Source organism: Carcharhinus amblyrhynchos, chromosome 14 (assembly GCF_965287045.1).
Source record: "Carcharhinus amblyrhynchos chromosome 14, sCarAmb.v2.hapA, whole genome shotgun sequence".
Classification (NCBI taxonomy): domain Eukaryota; kingdom Metazoa; phylum Chordata; class Chondrichthyes; order Carcharhiniformes; family Carcharhinidae; genus Carcharhinus; species Carcharhinus amblyrhynchos.
Window position 1 is genome coordinate 30720163 of NC_137337.1, and position 19002 is coordinate 30739164.

The following is a 19002-nucleotide window of genomic DNA, read 5'->3' on the forward strand; positions in this document are numbered from 1 at the left end:
TTATTCAAATGTCATTTGGAGATGATTGATTTTTATCTCCATGTTTGTAGTCATGCAGGGAATTTTAGCTGTGTGCCCTTTCTTTCCTCCTTGTAAGATTATGGTTCAGCTTGTACCCTACCTATCTCCCTCCTTAAATACCTTGCATTGTTTATTTACTATTTTACCTGAAAACTAATCTTTCTTTCTAGTGCTTCATTTTGGTTCTGTGGACATTGGCTCTCACCCTGTTTAGGCATGCTAGGCTTCTATCGGCTGAAACTGGCACAAACATCTGACCAATCTGAAGATTTCCTTACAGTGCCACTTATGCCATGTATCAACCTACTTATCAAAGTTGCTAAAATGGCCAAAAATTTCAGACGGCTGTGACAACATTCCTTTGGCATTTCGGATCTTTGTTCATGTAAACACAGACTATTAAACAGTTTGGTACCTCCCTCTTATGCTTTATTGACAAGTCAATTCTCAATATTTTGTCAAAGCACAATTCCATAATTACAAAGAGTGGTTAGCCGATTTTAAAACTACCCACTTTCACAAATTAACATAAAAAATGTTTCACCAGTAGTGTTAGGCTCCACAGCGAGCCCTTTTAAGTAAATGAAAGAAGTTTGATTAGTTGCTTAATGTGGCACGTCACAATTACCATCCACTCGGTCAGGGATCTGGGTGACTAAAACATGCAATGCTTTTTGCAGTGATCTTGAATAGGGAAATCATACTGCATCAGTATGAATAGTAAATTATCACAAATACAGCACGGAAGGCACACAGGTGTGATGACAAAATTGATATACTGGCTGTGATGTATAAGCCTTTAATGCAATATGGACACAATTGAATGAGTAATAATGTTATCATACACTGAACATGAGTTATATATACATTGACACACGCGCACACATTAACTGCATCCACCAGGAGCACATCATCTGGGTCCATATCAAAATTTACAAGACTGCTGTGGATATTTTGTTTGTAAAGAACATAACTAGTACAACATGTTTCGAAGGAATGTTTTTTCATGCAAAGACTGACTTTGAAAAAGATCAAATTAATGCAGCTTCCTTTCATCCCAGAGTCTATTGCCTTATATCTATGCTACCTCTTGATCAGCGATTAGGACACACACTTTGTTGAGTCTTTTACAATAATTGTATATTTGAAGCTGGTCCAAGTCTGCCATTTCCCAGCATTAATATTTCTGCATTGGGTCCATAGACACTGATAAACATGGATATTGTCTCTCACTACAATACAGCACAAAGAAAGGACATCTACTTCAAAGGTTAAAAACAGTAATACAAAAAGCAACTAAAATTCTTATTCACAGTATTATTTACTAGTGTCATGTATACCCTGAAGAAAACATTTTTTTCTTTTTTTATATATAAACTAAGATGCACAAACAGGAACAGTACATGGACAATTTTTTTTTCACCATTTTACCAACTATGTTAGAAATTTGGAAGGAAAGTTTGGTGTGAAGAGGGTGTGGGCCTTACAATCCCAAATTTATTTGGCTGTTAAAGGCTGCAACTTAACATCAACACTGCACAAAACCATAATCACCGAAGAATATGAGTGACACTTAGTCACTGTATTGGCTGACAGTCAAAATTAAGCTGGAATTGTTCATAAAAGGAGCCTGAATACATAATTTAATGTGCAATCAGCAAGAATTAACAGAAAAAAAAAGTTCTCCATTCTTGGCACTTTCTTGGAGCAATTCATCAAAGATCCATTTTTTGAGAGGAAAAGAATCTCAGAAAATGGAGAATCCTATTGTTGTGTGGCTTTATGTGCTATAAAGTGTCACTGGAGGAATCAGTCATGCATCACATGTGGAGTGGTCCAAACCATCCAGTGTAAGTTGGTTCCTGTGAGGAGAGTTTGGGCTTGGTGGGCTACTTGGGTTTGAGCTGTTTGAAGGTGTTGAATGCCTAGTTGAATCAGAATCCTGCTGATTGACAAAGAAAGGTAAGCATATTAGTTTATGTTTGCTGCTAACTTACGTTAAGAAAAGATAATCAAATACTGATTAGCTTTACTTTCCATTTCATATTTACTATATCCAAATAATTAGATGTAACTGCTTACCTCTCTCTCAAGATCTTGGTCCGGATCAGAGATATTACGTGCTGTCGTAACAGCCTCCCCACCTGAGAAGTACATACATCATATGTCAGTACTTTGACATATTAAAAAAGAACTGTATTTCTAGGTACCATATTTGAGAATCATACATGATTAGTTCTCTGTAGTCATCAGGAATTAATGAAATAATCAAAGGCAAAGATTAAAAATATCCAAATGATAATAAAATAATTTTGAACATAAACTTTGCCTGATCAACCTCAGACTTTGATGAGTGACATCTCAGATTGGTAGCAATACTTTATGATGTAAAATCGTCTCGACTTCAAAAAGCCTCGGCAAAAAGATAAGTCAGTGGATTTCAAGGACGTGGGCAGGCAATAGTGATTGATGAAAAGGTGACAAAAAGGCAATTGTGAGGAGAGTGAGGTTAATGGAGGCTGAAGTATGGAGTTAAGATGCACCAAGAGTCTGTTTTGGATCCTTCCTGGAGTAAATCTAAATAAACGACCAATGTTTCTGTTTCAAAACAAAGTGATTAAAACTGCAAATGATATCAAGCTAGGGAGAATTAGAAGAAGCAGGCTCAATCATATAAAGGGAGCTTCACAATCTACAAAACTTGGCTGATCAGTGGCAAATAGAGTTCAATAATTTCACATCAGAACTAAAGTGAGGTGGTACAGGTACACAGAATGAAATATAATTTGTCAAGGATTAAGTTGAAAGAAACATTGGAGTATCACTTTGCATTAATGAAACTAAGTGGCAATCAACAAAATAACACACTGCTGGACTGTTTTTTTTTACAAAACAGTTGAGATAAATCTCCAGAAACAACTCTAAAGCTGTACAAACTCTGGCATGCATCATTTATAGTTCTATCATTATTCAGATGCTTTAGGCAGTGAAAAGCAATGGAGGGTGATCCCATGCACTTACAGGGATGAGTTGGAGGAACAACTTATAAGCTAAGGCTCTTTGAACATTGGATAAAAAACTCAGAGGAACCATGACAGCTACTCAATTGATTAAAACTGGTAAAAGAGCAGGACAATAAGGTATAGGCTTAAGGTAATCGACAGCTGGTAACAGGGTGCCAGGTAGGTGTCTAATGTCTTATCCTGAAAACTAAATGCTATTATATAAAAAAAAATTCAGGACAGAAATCCCTTTTTAAAATCTGAATGCATCTTCTTCCTCCTCTCAAATTAAGGAAGGCATACAATGTTGCATTGAGAATGTTTTATCAGAAATAAAAATAAACATAATAAATAAAACATTGGTTAATGCTGCTCCAGTGCTAGACAGACTTGGCTGCCAATGATGGAGTGAAGGGAAAGGGGGATGCACATCAGGCTAGGGTCAGAGTCAGGGTTTGAGTTGGGGGATAGGGTTGAAAATAGTTAGAGAGTTAAGTAGAGGAGATCAAAATGGGATTTAAACATGAGGATGAAAGAAGCCATCATTTTCTTATGTTAATATTTATTAATACTATTATTTTGAATTAATTATTGGGCAGTATTAAGCCATTGTTTTCAGTTCCTGCTCCAACCTCTGTTCCTTAGCTACTAACTCTATTCCCTCTCTCTGGCAACAGTCTGAGACTATGCCAGCCTGTTTGCAGCCTTTGGGTCTCATCTGATCCTGACTTGAGCTTCTGACCTCATACTATCACCAAAACTACCTGTTTCCAACTTTGTAACGTTGCCTGACTTTGTCCTGTCTCAGCTAATCGGCTGCTGAAATCCTTGTTCATGCCATTGCTGTCTCTATTTACAACTATTCCAATGTACTCCAATGTTGAAACAGCCTGGTTTTCCCACATTTTACCCCATTTAAACCCGAGTTTATCCAAAACTCCGCTGCTCATATCTTAACTTGCAGCAAGTTCAGTTCCCCGACCATCTGTGCTAAATGTTCCATACTGGCTCGCAGTCAAGCAACGTCTCACCCTTGTTTTCAAACTCACTCATGACCTTGTGCCTCCCTATCACTGTGATCTCTTTCAGCCCCACAATGTTCTGATATATCTGTACTCCTCTAATTCTAGCCTCTTGTGCATCCTCAATGATAACTGCCATGCCTTCTGTTGCCGAGGCTCTGAGCTCGAATTCCCCTCACTACCTTGCTTTCCATGAATCTACGAACAAGTTACTTAAAATCTACTTCCTTGACCAAGTTTTTGCCCATCAGACCTACAGTCTCCTTATGTGGCTTAATGCCAAACTTTGCTTTACAGTGCACTTGGGAGGTGCATTGGAACTTCTTGTTATATTAAAGGCGCTAATAAATAAGTTATTATTGTATATAAATATTAATGCTAAATGGTTTATGTATAGACTAAGAGGAGCTATCCAGGCACCCACTTTGGCTGATACATGTCCTTAGCATTTATGTGGAATGGTTGCATTCTCTATGATGAGCATGCACTCTCTGGAGTTTTGATGAGTGAGGGGTGAATGCATATAAGATTCTGAGAGGAATCAAAAGGATATATTTTAAGAGGTCTTTCACCTGGCTGGGAAGTCTAATACTAGGGATACAATCCTACAATAAGGGGTCAACTATTTCAGCTTGATTTGCTGACCTACAGTGGTTTCCTGTGTTGCTTCCCTAGACTTTAAAGTTCTCATCCTCATTTTCAAACTTCTCAGTGGCCTTGTCCCTGCCCCCATCACTAACCTTCCACAGCTCCACGATCCTCGAGAGATTTCCAGACTCCAATTCTGGTTTCTTGCACATCCTATATTTTAATTCCTCCTCCATTGGCAACCGTGCTTCAAATGCTAAAGACCCATGCTCTAGAATTCACTACCTAATCCTCTTTGCTTCTCTACCTTTTTTCCCTTATCTACAATGTTCCTTAAAACTTTGTGGTTGCCCTAATGTCCTGATATATGGCTTTTTTTAAAAATAATCCTCTTGTTTCATTGCATTACAGCTACTATAAAAATGCAAGTTGCCATTGTTCTTGAAGGTATAGATACCAAATGCATTTTCCCTGTGTTCTGATGAATAATCTATTCCAAGCACAATACCCTTCCCCACATACAAATGTGCATTCAGGAGATATAGAGCTTGGGAGGAGTTTTTTTTAAAAAGAGAACTGTACAACTTAAAATAACTTACCATGCAGTTGTAACCAGTAATTTGTTATCTTACTGTTATTGTGAAAATAGATTTCCATATTTGGCTGTTTCTATTAGTAAACTTGTATAATCATCTAGAACACCAATCCATTTAAAGACTCTTGTTTCTTTATCATGCAGCTAGCAGTACCCATGGACATACAAGCATGCTTAAAGGACTACAAAATTACACAAAGCAAATGTCATTACCTGATGCTGTACGTGTAATGTACTGTTTGCTTCGCTGTTGTCTTGAAAGATTGGACTGGGAAGCACGTTTTTCTCTTAACTGCTCTTCCTGTGACACCGGAGACACACTCTGCAGCAACAAGAGAAATATTACATTGTTTTTCTTTTTCAAGAAATGCTCAGTAACTCTTTAAACATTTGAGTTGAAGATTATTTTCTTTTGAGGGTATGATCAGCTGCACTTTGGGGAAGCTATTCCTACCCTGGCTGAGAAAGAGGAAGAGAGACAGGAAGAGAAAGAAAGCAGAGGAAAGCCTTGCAGTGAGGAATGATCATTCTGGAGATAGACTTCAGCAGGGAGTTGGCACATGTGACAGATGTGCTCAAAGTTGGTTGGAGGAGATATCTGGGCATGGTGTCGAGGAGCTGAAGGGGAAGGAAACTGATTCTGCTAAGTCAACAAAAGGAAACAGGCTAGTTAATTATCTCAGGAAAGAAACATCAAATAAGCTTTTGTGCTATACTACAATGCCCACAACCATTTAAAACATACCGTTTTATATTTCAGAAATTGAAGTCAGATGATCAAAAAAAAACCCCTATCCCATAAAAACAATTACACTGAATTCCAACTTTCATAGTGGCTATTTTGGAATGATAAGCATTTGAAAATTACAATAGTGTTAGCTTGCTGCCTGTTCAATATTCAAAAAACTAAAATATTTTGTGGATACTCTAGAATGTTACAGAACTGTGAAATAACTTAAAAAGAATTGAACTATCAGAATGTTTATTGGGCCTTTCAAGTATAATTGGTGCCTTTTAAATGACCTCACAACAGATGTTTTCCCAAACATTTTTCAGTAGTTACGTGCGCGACTTGATAAAGTTATGCTTCCACTGCAGTGCAAAGCTTACAGTGAAGAGACGTTCTCTAAAAACGAATGATGCACATAAGGAATTAATGCTGAAAGAAAACTAGGAAGTACAAACGTGAGAGCGCTCAGTTACATACAGGCTTAAGAGAGTTTCGAATGTGTGATATTGTTTACATAAATAAAGCTGAAGATCTTTCTGAACACTTCATCTTCAATTGCTCTTGGAAATTTGTTTGAGACTTAAGGTTCATTCCAATTCCCGGAATATTTCACCTATGTTGTAAAATTATGGATTTAAGCAAATAACCCACTCAGTTTAGCCAATTTACAAAATAATTTCAGCACATTGCCTTGCATTATTTCTTATGTTCAATTTTGTTAGAATACAAACTGAACAAAAATATTGTAGTTTCATTTTTATTTCCCATATTTACCAGTGGAAGATCCATAAGTACTTGCATGCCATCTCCTGGTCCCATGTGAGCCACATGGTTAAAGTTTGTTGGATTTGATATCAATTTTGACCGCATCTCAGGATCTCTCAACATTTCCCTGGTATGAAAACAAAGATCATACATGCAAATCAGAAATTGCTCATAAAAATAGCTCAATATCTCTGAAACAACATGCATTGTTAGTACATTGCTCAAGGTCCTACCGTCTTTGTTGTATCCTTTCCTCTTCGGGTATCTTAAAAGCAAACCGCTTTTTGCTGCGGGTTCTGAGCATCTGCTTTCTGCTGTTGTCTGAAGTGTCTGGCACACTCAAATCATCCCCCTCTGTAAATAATGTTTGAAATGAATGCACATCAGAAAGCCAAATTGCATCAGACAATAAAGGTATAAGATTTCTATACCTCATGAGGAATTATAGCCAAGATGTTAAAGGACATGGTTGAATTAATCCTCACAGTCTCAGTTTATGATAGTGTGATGGCATAGCAATATTACAAGCTATACAAAGATTCTCTCCATTGATAAAGAATTCTGACCAACCTTCCAAGGGCCCAAGAGAACAGTAACTCTCAAATGTGAGAAAACTGTAAGGCCTTTCCATATGAATGAACATGCATCTGGGACATAATTAACTGGAGAAAGTGAATAATGTTGCCATCGAGATACTCTTAGTTATTCAACAGCAAATGGATCCCATAAGTCTTTTCTTCTGTTGTCTTCAGTCAATAGTAACTGGTGCTTGAACAGGGCAACAACACTGGTAGCTATCCAGAATTTTGGCCATGTGACATTTCAGGTGCAAATCCTGGCAATCTCTACCTTGTCTTCACACAATATTCTCATGTGTTTTTTCCATCAGGTATCATAGTATAGTACTTAGAAGTGGGAGCCTTGGCTGATCTTTTTCTTGCCTAATTCAGGAACATGGATTGTAATGTGCCCACAACTGTCCCAGTTGAGATAATTTAGATCAGCATAGACCGTAGACTGAACCTGAACTTTTGTGCTCTTTATAACTCAGCACTGTGCTGTGTGGCAAATTTACCTTGACTACTTTAAGATTGTATTCACCTTTTAAAAAATAATTCCTGAAAAAAGCAGCACAACATATCGCACACAACATTAAGTGCCGCTTCCAATGTAGATTTCTGGCTTCCAGGATTGCAAAAATAAATTCTCTGACAATCAGAATGTCTGTAATTCTCAATAAAGCATTACTGGAATAAAGCTGGATATGCTGGATATTATTTAGCAAAATAGCTATAATTTGACATAATTGTGGTATGTCAATGAAATGATTTAAAAGGCTGGAAGGAAATAGCGTAGAGTATGCATCTTATTAAAGCGGATAAACATTTAGACATTTTGTCAAGCAAAATATTTATTTGTGCGCCAAAAGAAGTGTCACCTAAATATGACTAAGAAAAATAAGCGTTAAGCCAATGTTTGAGGGTGACCTCTACATTTAGTGCATCAATTAAAATGAAAAGGTAAACAATGCAACTAAACATCCTACACTTTCACTTAAAAAGAATGACAGGTGCATATCCAAACATAAATCCCCAAACAAAAATATCCCTTGTTCAACATCTCTCCTTTACTTTGAGTTGCATCTAACTGAAGACAAGTGAAATTACAAGCTGATCTGAACAGGTAAGGTGTAGAAGTGTGTGGGACTAACTGTGCTATAACATCTAAAAATGAGACACAAAATGGCAAATATTTGCCTTTCCAAGCACAGTCTCAAAGCAAAGGTCCATTTCTCTAATACACAAAAGATACAACATGTACTCAAATATGTTCATATCAAAATAATGAAACAAACCTGAGTAGTTACTCTTGAAATATATTAACCGTGGAGGTTCTGAGTTGAGTTGGTTGAGTGTACCATCAGCATTTAGTGGTCGAATCTGGTTTAAAACATAATACAGTATTCAAGTTGAATTTTATGAAACAAGAGACCTTTGCATCAAACTGAACTCTGATCATCTACAGTACCTTCCTAAGAGGAATTGTTTGGACCCATTCCATTGTGTTCACATCAAAGATGTCCACACCATACTCACTGTATATTGTTAGATAAGAGGAGGTGTAACCTAGCATAGATGTAAAAAAGTAATTAGTTAAATTCAGTAAAAGTTGTAGGTCTGCAGTTTTCACAAATTTGTTTCATTATTTCCAGTGCAATTCACGCAAAACCAGTGCAAAAGACCAAGAAATTTTAAGCACAAATTCCATCCAATGTGAATCCAGCTTCCACAATCTCATACACTGCTTTAAACAAAAATTCATGTTGAAAGCCAGCTTTACACTCAAACTGGTCAAGTCCCAAATTCAATAAATTCAATGATTTCCTTTGCTGGTTTCCTCTCCTTTTGAGATCTTAAAGAGACTCTTAAAATTAAGCTGCTTTGTTTTTTTAAAAAAAAGACACTAGTAAACATTTTAAGCTTTTTTTAAAGCTTGCTAAGAAACGGACTGCTGTATACCAATGCAACTGATGAATAGCTGTGTATAATTTTTTTGAAGTCATTTTCTATGATTTTAAAATCGAGTTACTTGCAGGTGGTAACCAAGCACTTTAATAAGAATAATTATTTTTTGTAACAAACCCATTTTCAGCTGTGTGAATAAAACTGCATCAGGTCCCCACTCTTGAATTTATAGTAATTCTAGTAGAATTAAGTAGTTCTAAAACACTGCTCAATTGGAATAGTTTATGGAAGATTTGACATTTGGCAATATGGAAATGAGTTTGAGGAGGACATTTGAGCAAAGGAAGCACGCTTCCCATTATTTGAGAACAACTGGTGTCTGAATTGCTGATTCAGCCTAAAGTGAAAATTCTTGGTCCTGATGTTCAAAATTAAGTGAAACAAAAATTTCTGTTGAAAATGAATTCCCTTCTTTCCTATGCCAATATGCTCCTTGCCTTTCCTCACAGGGATAAGGATCTACAGACGTGGTGTCATCGCCAATATATTGCTGTCACTTGGGCCTTTTTGAAGCAATCTCCATAGTGAGAGCAAACTGCACACAGAGCAAATTGCAAGGATCTTCACGGCTTGGCATTAGAAAAACAAGTTTAGAGAGATTAATGTGAATGAGCAAAATCTTGGTCACAGCCATTTGTTTTATATTTAAAAAAAATTAATAAAGTTTTTTTTAAGTTCAAAGTTCATTTATTAGTCACAAGTAGGCTTACATTATCACTGCAACATAGTTACTGTGAAAACTTAGTTGCCACACTCCAGTGCCTGTTCAGATACACCAGGGGAGAATTTAGCATGGCCAATGCACCTAACCAACACTTGTTTGAGTGTGGGGAGAAACCGGAACACCTGAAGAAACCCCATGCAGATACGGGCAGAATGTGCAGACTCCACATAGACAGGGACCCAGACAGCCAGGAATCGAACCTGGGTCACTGGCGCTTTGAGGCAGCAGTGCTAACCACTATGCCACCGTGAAGCCAAAGACTCTGTTGCTAATGTTAGGTGAATTTGGCTGCTTAAAAGGCATAAAGGCTTGCTGGAGATTTTAAGAGATAGGGTGTTACGAGAGATCACCATATGACCAATACAAGACTTCCAGGGTCAATGCTAAAAAAAACTTTAATTTCTTGGAAAAGGTTCAATTAAAAAAGCATATCTTTATGATGTATTAAAACTGTAAATATTGAAGGCACAGAGTCTGTGATATCAAAAGCTCTTGTTTAACCAACTTTAAATTTATCAGAAAATAGAATATGTTTATTGAAATGGTGCAGAGCATTTGGAATATATCCAATGAAGATCAAGGAGATGGGGAGAATACAATTAGTTGAACTCTAGCCTGCGCTTGTCACTACACCAGCTGGTTTAGTGTGACATTGGTCAAGGCTGGGAAGAGGTAATCCAAGCAGTCACTGCTGTGCAGGGTTGAAAGACCAAGGCAGAGTGAAAGGAGATTTATATTAACAAAATTTCAGGTTTCTTCATGTGGTGCCAGCAAGCAGCTGTGAATATACTTCCTGTATACATTCCCCAGGTGGATAAAAACAGAGCTTTAAATAACTATTTATACCTACAGAAGGTGGGATTTTCTAGTCTCGTCTGCTACCAGGATTTCCAGTCTTGCCAAAAGTCAATGACTGAGCCAATGAAACTCCCACAACAGACAGGAAAATCCTGGCATGGGTTTGCTTGCTTAGTCTTACAGAAGATTGTAGTAGATAGAATTTGAGCCATCTCTTTACCACAGCAATCCAAAGCTAATTCTATTGCCTCCAGTGTGCCAGCTCAGCCTTCAGTCATCTGAAGGAAAGAGTATTTGACGACCAGGATCTCAAACCCGAGACTAAGGTCACGTTTCACTGGACAGCAGTGATCCCCTCATTCCTATATCCTTCAGTGATTCGGACAAAGCCATGCACCTCAAAACACTGAAGTACACCCAGTGGTGCCTTCGCAACAGCCTACAAATCTAGTACCAAGAAAGATGGCCCAACAGCAGCATCCTCTCCCAAACCAACTTACCAAGATTAAGGCACTAATCACTCAGACTGAGTAGAACATGCCAGTCATATGCCTGACACTAGATTTCTGAAGCAACTATTCTACTCAGAACTCAGTCATGACAGGAGAGTTCAAAAAGGACAACAGAAATGCTTTAGGGATGTCCTCAAAGCATCCCTGAAGGGATCAATTATACTCATGGGAGATTCTAGCTGGTGACCATCAAAAATGAGGAAGCCATATTCAGAAAAGCACTGAGCGTATTTAAAGACTTTGTGGGAATTTGCAACGGTGAAGTTGATGAATTGGCAGGAAAGCTCAAACATCCAAACAAACTATCTATTCAACCCTCCAAAGCACCACCTGCCCTGCTTGTGGAAGTAGGTATTGGACTTATCAGCCATTTCTGAACCTTCAAATTGGACTGGAAGAAAACATACTCGATCCTAAGGAACTACCTGAGAAGGAGACTCAAACAGACGGCAAGTCCTGAACTCCGCAAAAGCGCAGTTAGATAGGGAAAATCTAGAAAGTGCTACCCCTATAGGGTGCATGCTGTTGAAGTCCTGCCAATTTAAAATGCACCAGAAATCAATGATAGACAAAATTGGGCGGCACGGTAGCAGAGTGGTTAGCACTGCTGCTTCACAGCTCCAAGGTCCTGGGTTCGATTCCCAGCTCGGGTCACTGTCTGTGGAGTTTGCACGTACTCCCCATGTCTGCATGGGTTTCCTCCAGGAACTCCGGTTTCCTCCTACAGTCCAAAGATGTGCAGGTTAGGTTGATTGGCCATTCTAAGAAATTGCCCCTTAGTGTCCAGGGATGCGTAGGTTAGAGGGATTAGTGGGTATAATGTGTAGGGATATGGGGGTGGGATTGCAGTCAGTGCAGACTCGATGGGCCGAAGGGCCTCCTTCTGCACTGTAGGATTTTATGACTGTAAAAAAAACTGCTCTTATACGCTTAGTTACACTGTAAAATAAAAACGCTGAAAAAAGTAACATCTTGTTGAATGAGGTGTAGCTGGGCTTTTAATGGCATAACAAGTTCATAATTACTGTTTAATATTCTCATTGCCCTGCCAATTTAATTTTATATTTGCTAATTGCCAACACTTTGCCTACATATTTTTTAAAGATTTTTTTAAATGTGGTTAACTATATTTCTGCTTTGCACAGCCCAGACATTATTTTGCTCTCTGCAAAATTGAATTAACAGTGAAGGATTATCAGTTCATTCCTACTTTGTTGGGTATTAGAATACTTCAAGATGATTCGATTACTTATCCTGCTTGAAGGTATCACTATTGCTGGATGCCTGAAGACTTGATTCAAACTAATGATGAAAAGATGAAATCCATGTAACAGATTGCTAGATCTTTTTCGGCAGCTTTCTTCTAAGTCAGTAGTAAGTGCTGATTCTTTGCCACTAGCTGCAAAATACACCTTGATTTAATTGGGAAGGTGCTTTTAATTTAATTGGACCATGTGTTTCTTTCCCATGTGAGTGTGCCCTATAACAGACACTTGTTTTGTAGGTTTTAGTTTAGTAACAACTTAGTGTCACTCTTATTGGCCCATCAAAATAGGTCCTATTAGTACTGAGGATAGCAGAAGATGGTTTCTGGTTACACATTTCACCATCTGCTGTCTCACAGCGCAAGGGATCCGGGTTCGATTCCTGACTTGAGCCACTGTCTGTGCAGAGTCTGCATGTTCTCCTCATGTCTGCGTGGGTTTCCTCTGGGTGCTCCGGTTTCCTCCCACAGTCCAAACGATGTGCTTGTTAGGTGCACTGGCTGTGCTATGTTCTCCCTCAGTATATTTGAGCAGGCGCCGGAGTGTGGCGACTAGGGATTATCACATGGTTAGATGTTTGGCAGTATAGGCACATTCAGTTCCCCTCCAAGCCTCACACCATCTTGACTTGAAAATATATCACTGTTCCTTCACTGTCACTGGATCAAAATACTGGCACTCTCTCCATAAGAGCACCTTGGATGTACCTACATCATATGGACTTTATGGTTCAAGAAGGCCACTCACCACCACATTTGTTAAGGCAATTAGGGATGGGCAATAAATGCTGGTCTATCCAGTGATGCCAAATCCCATGAATAAAAAAACTGAAATATTCATAAGCAATGTCTAGTACTGTTGAACCTGAGAGAACGTCTAAGGTAGATATCAAACATCTATTGAAGAGTTTCACTGTAATAGTTCAAAGGATTTCAAAGGTAACATCCCTTTTTGAAATTCTGTTACCTTAATTCTTATTCTAACAGTGAAAGCTGAAGATCTCATGGGGAAATTATTCCACAAGAGAAGAAACCAGCCTCAGTGCAAGAAGTCTGTTGATAATTCCAGAACAGTTCAACGTATGTATTGAAAAGGACTTTAGCTAAGTACTGAAGGGCACGTATTTTTGCTCTGGTTAAAAATCAGAAGAAAATCTCTTCAATAATTTAATGGATAAATAATCTGCTTGCTGCATTCTGAATCACGCAGACCAGGAAAGCTTAAGTTTAATCTCTGGTCTGAATTAACTTCTCAGCCAGTGTGGTTACTATTCACCTTATTGGTCTGGGCCTTTAGCAGCAGGGAAGGTAGCCACTGAAGACAATCACCCCAATTTCCACTATGTTCACTATCAATGAACTCTGCTCGCAAATGTATATGTGCGTTTTTGGGGAGGACATGCTAAGGCTGACCCACTCATCCACCATCCTGACTTGAAACTATAATCACTGTTCCTTCATTGCTGTTGGGTCAAAATCTTAAAACTTCTGCCCTCACAGCACTGTGGGTGTACCCATACCACATGGAGAGCAATGCCTCAAGAAGCTGGCTCACCATCACGTTCTCGAGGGCAATTAGAGATGGGCAATAAATACTGGCCTTGCTAACAGCGCTTGCTCTCCACGAATAAAAGTACCAAAGGAAAGGGAGAAATAAAATTGTCAGAATGTCAACAGAAAAATACTTTAAGTCCATCATATTTCCTGGTGCCCTTTGATGTTTAAGGTTATTGGGATGGTGAAACTTGCTGTTTGAGGGGTGAATTAGGTATCTGCATTGCAGTGTAACATTGCTCCAAAAGTCTGGGATAAATGTTTACCCTTTCAAAAAAAAAACAGCCACCAAAACTCCAATCCAGAACTTGTAGAAAAGCATATTTTTTACATTTTATATCTGGAGAGACTAAGTTAAATGCTCCTTTCTGAATTGGAACTTTGATGGCTGCTTAATTGACAACTTACTTACTAAAGCCTTCCATTTCAGTTACTTAGCTAACTGAAAAACTTGAATCAGTTTTTTATTATGGCATCCTGGATATTAAATAACCATTGTTTTAGCACAAAAGATTTTGTTTGGCATTTGAAAGTACTTTACACCTACTCTTTTAACCAGAAGACACTAAAAAAACTGCCAAGTTTTTTTAAATGTAAATTCCACAATGTTAGTTGAATTGAAAATTGAAATATAAAACCCAAGAATGCTTAGGTATTTAGGAACAATTTTGGAGATGACGCAAAAGTAATGTATTTAAGGAATTCTTAGAATTGGTACCTTAATACTAAAGGGAGAAACGTTTTGAATAACCAGAAAAACACAAAAAAACTCAATGCTATGACAACTCGTGCATAGAACAAAAAATATGTACATACCACAGGCAACAGGAACTGCAGGCCACATCAGTTCTTGCATTCGTGACCTCCTCCCTTGCACGTCCACATATACACCAATATGGCTAAAACAGAGCAAGTACTCTTTATTGCTAAGCGGCACAGCACAAAGAGCATCAAAAGGCTGCTGTGAGAGAAATGCAAGCGATGAGTCCATTAGATTAACGAGGTTTGTGGAAGGTCCATCTCCCTGGACATTAAGCAGTGAAAATCCAGAAGGATAACCAACACAAAGTCTTTCCTCAAAGACTGCCATCCATTGCACATTGCCCAGGGCCTGAATTTCATTGAATTTCTTGTAGTAAGGTTTAGTTCGGCTAATTTCATAGCACAGGACTTGCCGTTTCACTGCCACAAAAAGAGCGCTCACAATACCCTGCCGCAAAGATCCAGAAACCATGGTCTGGCAGCCTTTTGTTTCAGTGAGTTTAATATCAAAGGTGGTCTCAGGTCCATCAAAAGCAGCCCATGGATAAAAATGAACATGTCGATTTCGACCACAAATAAGGACAATGAGATTTTCTTTGGGAATAAGCTCAATCTGGTAGACTTTTTTACAGTCAGCTGCTCGAACAATCACTGCAACCAAGAGAAGATTTATTATATACACTGAAAATTTTCTGCATTCAATATTTATAATAGAAGTAATTAAGGTACATTTTTGATCATACAAGTCTTCAAATCTTTCCACATTCAGTAAAGTGAGCCAAGTTTACAAAAATCAATTCCTACGCGGACATTTTTGAAAATTATATTTAGTTGCAATTTGAATGGAAAAAGACAAATCGATATTTGGTAGCTTACTATCTCGTGTTAACTCTACAGCAAACAGTCCATCCTCTGTGCCCAGAGCTATACGCTCACGATCTAGGAAAATCACAAAAAGTGAGGTTTGATTTTGCAAAAATAATCTGTGAAAACTGGTATTAAAATTTACACTCTCTTGAGGAAAACATCAGCTGGCCTTACCTATAACAGCAGCAGATAAACTTGTTTTAATAAAAGGCAGTGTACTATCATAAGCTTCCTGTGGAATATATACAACTCTGTTTCTAAGTTTATTTTTTTGTAGGATATTCTGCAATCCTTCTAGGATTCCAACCCATTTCCTTTTCTCACTTTCACTTTCTGTCAGGATGAGGAGTGAGCAGGTCTTTGATGGTGAGGAGAGGAGCAAAGTTGTCACCTGCAGAATAACATTTATATAATTAGATTTATGTCAACTATACAAATGCAATAATCATCCTTTCTTGGTGCAAATTAAATCAGTCTGATTTTGCATTCATCCACACATCGTAGCCTCTAACAGCTTCCAGCTTATTTTTGCAGCGTAACGATATATTGAAACGCGGTGCCACTCAGCTTTTTCAAAAATTCTTGTGAACATGAGGAAAGTCAGTGTTAGAGTACAGAGTCATCTTGAATCAGAATTCTAGTATTAAAGCAGGACAAAGATCCCATCGACTAACACAACAATATATTTCATGACCTTTCTGACTGAGCCTGCCAGTTTAGGGGCAATCTGTTGAAATATACACTGACTTATCAAATTCATTTCATATAGGAATCTTAAGAGATGCCAGGCAAAGACTTTCATCCCTATCATCTGGGGGTGGATTTGATCCCAGATTCCATTGCTCCTTTTTCAAAGCATAAAATTAGTACTTACATTAAACACTACCAAGCATTACTGAAACTTTCATTCACCTCCAACAAAGTCAAATTTCAATATGGACACCGCCAGGGAAGATACTCAAGACTGCACAATTAAAGTTCATTATTGTGAGATTAATTCTAACCTTGAAAATGCAGGGAATATCCTTCCGCGTGGCATGAATTACATCAGATGCAAATACTGAACTCACAGAAAAGGCTTCATCTCTGCAGATAAAAGTTTAACAGCAATAGTCACAACATAGTTTAGGCTTGACTGAAACATCGTATCAAGTGAAGCTTGGAAGACAAAAACACACATTTTACCAAAAGGACATACTCTTCTTACCAGCTTCCCAAAACTTTGGGAGCTGAATCTTACACAACCCTTCCCAAGCACAGTTAGCTATTTATTGGCCCTTGATAACACAGTGTAGACGGTAGAAATAAAATGATTGAGAAACAAAACAGAACATCGGTGGTAGGGAAATTAATGGAAAAAGTACTTAGGGGTAGGATGTATGAGCATCTGGAGCGTTGCGGTCTGATTGGGGATACGCAACATGGCTTTGTTAGAGGGAGGTCTTGCCTTACGAATCTGGTGGAATTCTTTGAGGAGGTGACAAAAACGGTTGACGATGGGAGAGCCGTTGATGTCATCTATATGGATTTCAGTAAGGCGTTTGACAAAGTCCCTCATGGTAGGCTGGTAGAAAAGGTTAAGGCGCATGGGATACGAGGTCAGGTAGCTAGGTGGATTGAGAACTGGCTGGGTAATAGGAGACAGAGGGTAGTAGTGGAGGGGACTTTGTCCGGCTGGAGGCCAGTGACCAGTGGTGTGCCGCAGGGCTCAGTACTGGGGCCTCTCCTCTTTGTAGTATACATAAATGACTTGGAAGAGAGCGTAGGTGGTGTGATCAGCAAGTTTGCTGATGACACCAAGATGGCAGGGTTGGCGGGTACCGAAGTGGATTGTGAGGTGATACAACAGGATATAGATAGGTTGGTGCAGTGGGCAGATAGGTGGCAGATGGAATTTAATCCTGACAAATGCGAGGTGATGCATTTTGGAAGGAATAATGTAGAGAGGAGCTATGTGATTAAAGGTAGACAAATTAGGAGTATAGAAATACAGAGGGACCTGGGAGTGCAGGTTCACAAATCCATGAAGGTTGCAATACAAGTGGAGAATGTTGTCAGGAAGGCTTATGGAATGCTAGCCTTTATAGGAAGGGGGATAGAGTTTAAAAGCTGCCGTCTAATGCTTCAGTTGTATAGAACGTTGGTTAGACCGCATTTAGAGTACTGCGTCCAGTTCTGGTCACCTTACTACCGGAAGGACGTGGAGGCTCTGGAAAGGGTGCAGAGGAGGTTTACCAGGATGTTGCCTGGCATGGAGGGTCTGGGGTACGAGGAAAGGTTGGAGAAACTGGGGCTGTTCTCCTTGGAAAGACGGAGATTGAGGGGGGACATGATAGAGGTATATAAGATACTGAAGGGAATAGACAGAGTCAATAGTGAGAGACTGCTCCCTAGATTGGTAACAAATACAAGAGGACATGATTTAAGGGTGAGGGGGGAGAGATATAATTTGGATATGAGAGGAAGGTTCTTTACGCAGAGAGTTGTGGGGGTATGGAACGCGCTACCGAGTAGGGTGGTGGAGGCGGGAACGTTGGACTCGTTTAAGGTTCAGTTAGACAGGCACATGAGTGAAACGAGGATGGAGGGTTATGGTAGGGGTATTAAATAAGGGTTAGAACCTCGGGAGAGACCGGAAAGGCAGGCTTGTGATTAACGTTTTTGTCTTTTATTCCGCAGGTGGAGGTCCACCTCGTTGTCAAACGAGGGGCATGCACACGGTGGGTCGTGCATGGGCTACTCTTGGAGGTTCCAGGAGTGGCCTAGTACTTCGTGTCAGTGTGTGTGCTTGATCCTGGACCGGTAGAAGGGCGCCGCAACAGCTCGGTGACTAGCACTGCTAGCTGTGCAGATACATGGATTTGGGCCTGTGTCTGTGGGAGTTTGTGCATTCTCCCTGCGGATGCATGGGTTTCCTCCGGGCGCTCCGGTTTCCTCCCACACCCCAAAGATGTGCTCTTAGGCTGATTGGTTTTACCAAATTGACACTATTCTCCCCTGAATCTGGCTAAGTCAGGGGTTCTATTCATAGACACGCAGGGTAGAATAGGTGTAGGGTGATGCGGCGGCGCGGGTTTGTTGGGCCGAAGGGCCTGTTTCCCGTGCTGGGTTGTTCTTTATAGATAATCATTAGAAGCCGCATGATCCCATAACTATTTTTAATTCTAAACTATTTAAAAAGCAATTCCAAATTTATAAAATTGCTTCTGATTCAGCTAAATGAAAGACTATGGTTTTCTCTTACCATCCACTGTAACTTTAGATGATGATTTC

The 19002-nt window shown here is 39.1% G+C and overlaps 1 protein-coding gene across 4 annotated transcripts in view; it reads right to left on the minus strand.

The window, feature by feature from the left end:
- Positions 1–428: 428 nt before the first annotated feature.
- The window catches only part of cdc42bpb (CDC42 binding protein kinase beta (DMPK-like)), a 175810-nt gene continuing 157236 nt past the window's right edge, over positions 429–19002 (minus strand). For 3 of the 4 annotated variants that reach the window (XM_080202549.1, XM_080202547.1, XM_080202550.1), the window contains 11 exons: positions 16734–16815; positions 15904–16120; positions 15739–15801; positions 14917–15513; positions 8752–8849; positions 8579–8663; positions 6957–7077; positions 6733–6850; positions 5442–5550; positions 2104–2165; positions 429–1966 (listed from right to left, as the gene is read on the minus strand). In XM_080202549.1, the coding sequence (XP_080058675.1) occupies positions 1835–1966; positions 2104–2165; positions 5442–5550; positions 6733–6850; positions 6957–7077; positions 8579–8663; positions 8752–8849; positions 14917–15513; positions 15739–15801; positions 15904–16120; positions 16734–16815 (1684 nt within the window). In that variant the 3' untranslated portion in view covers positions 429–1834. The remainder of the gene's footprint in view (positions 1967–2103; positions 2166–5441; positions 5551–6732; positions 6851–6956; positions 7078–8578; positions 8664–8751; positions 8850–14916; positions 15514–15738; positions 15802–15903; positions 16121–16733; positions 16816–19002) is intronic. The other variant, XM_080202548.1, reaches the window with a different exon arrangement.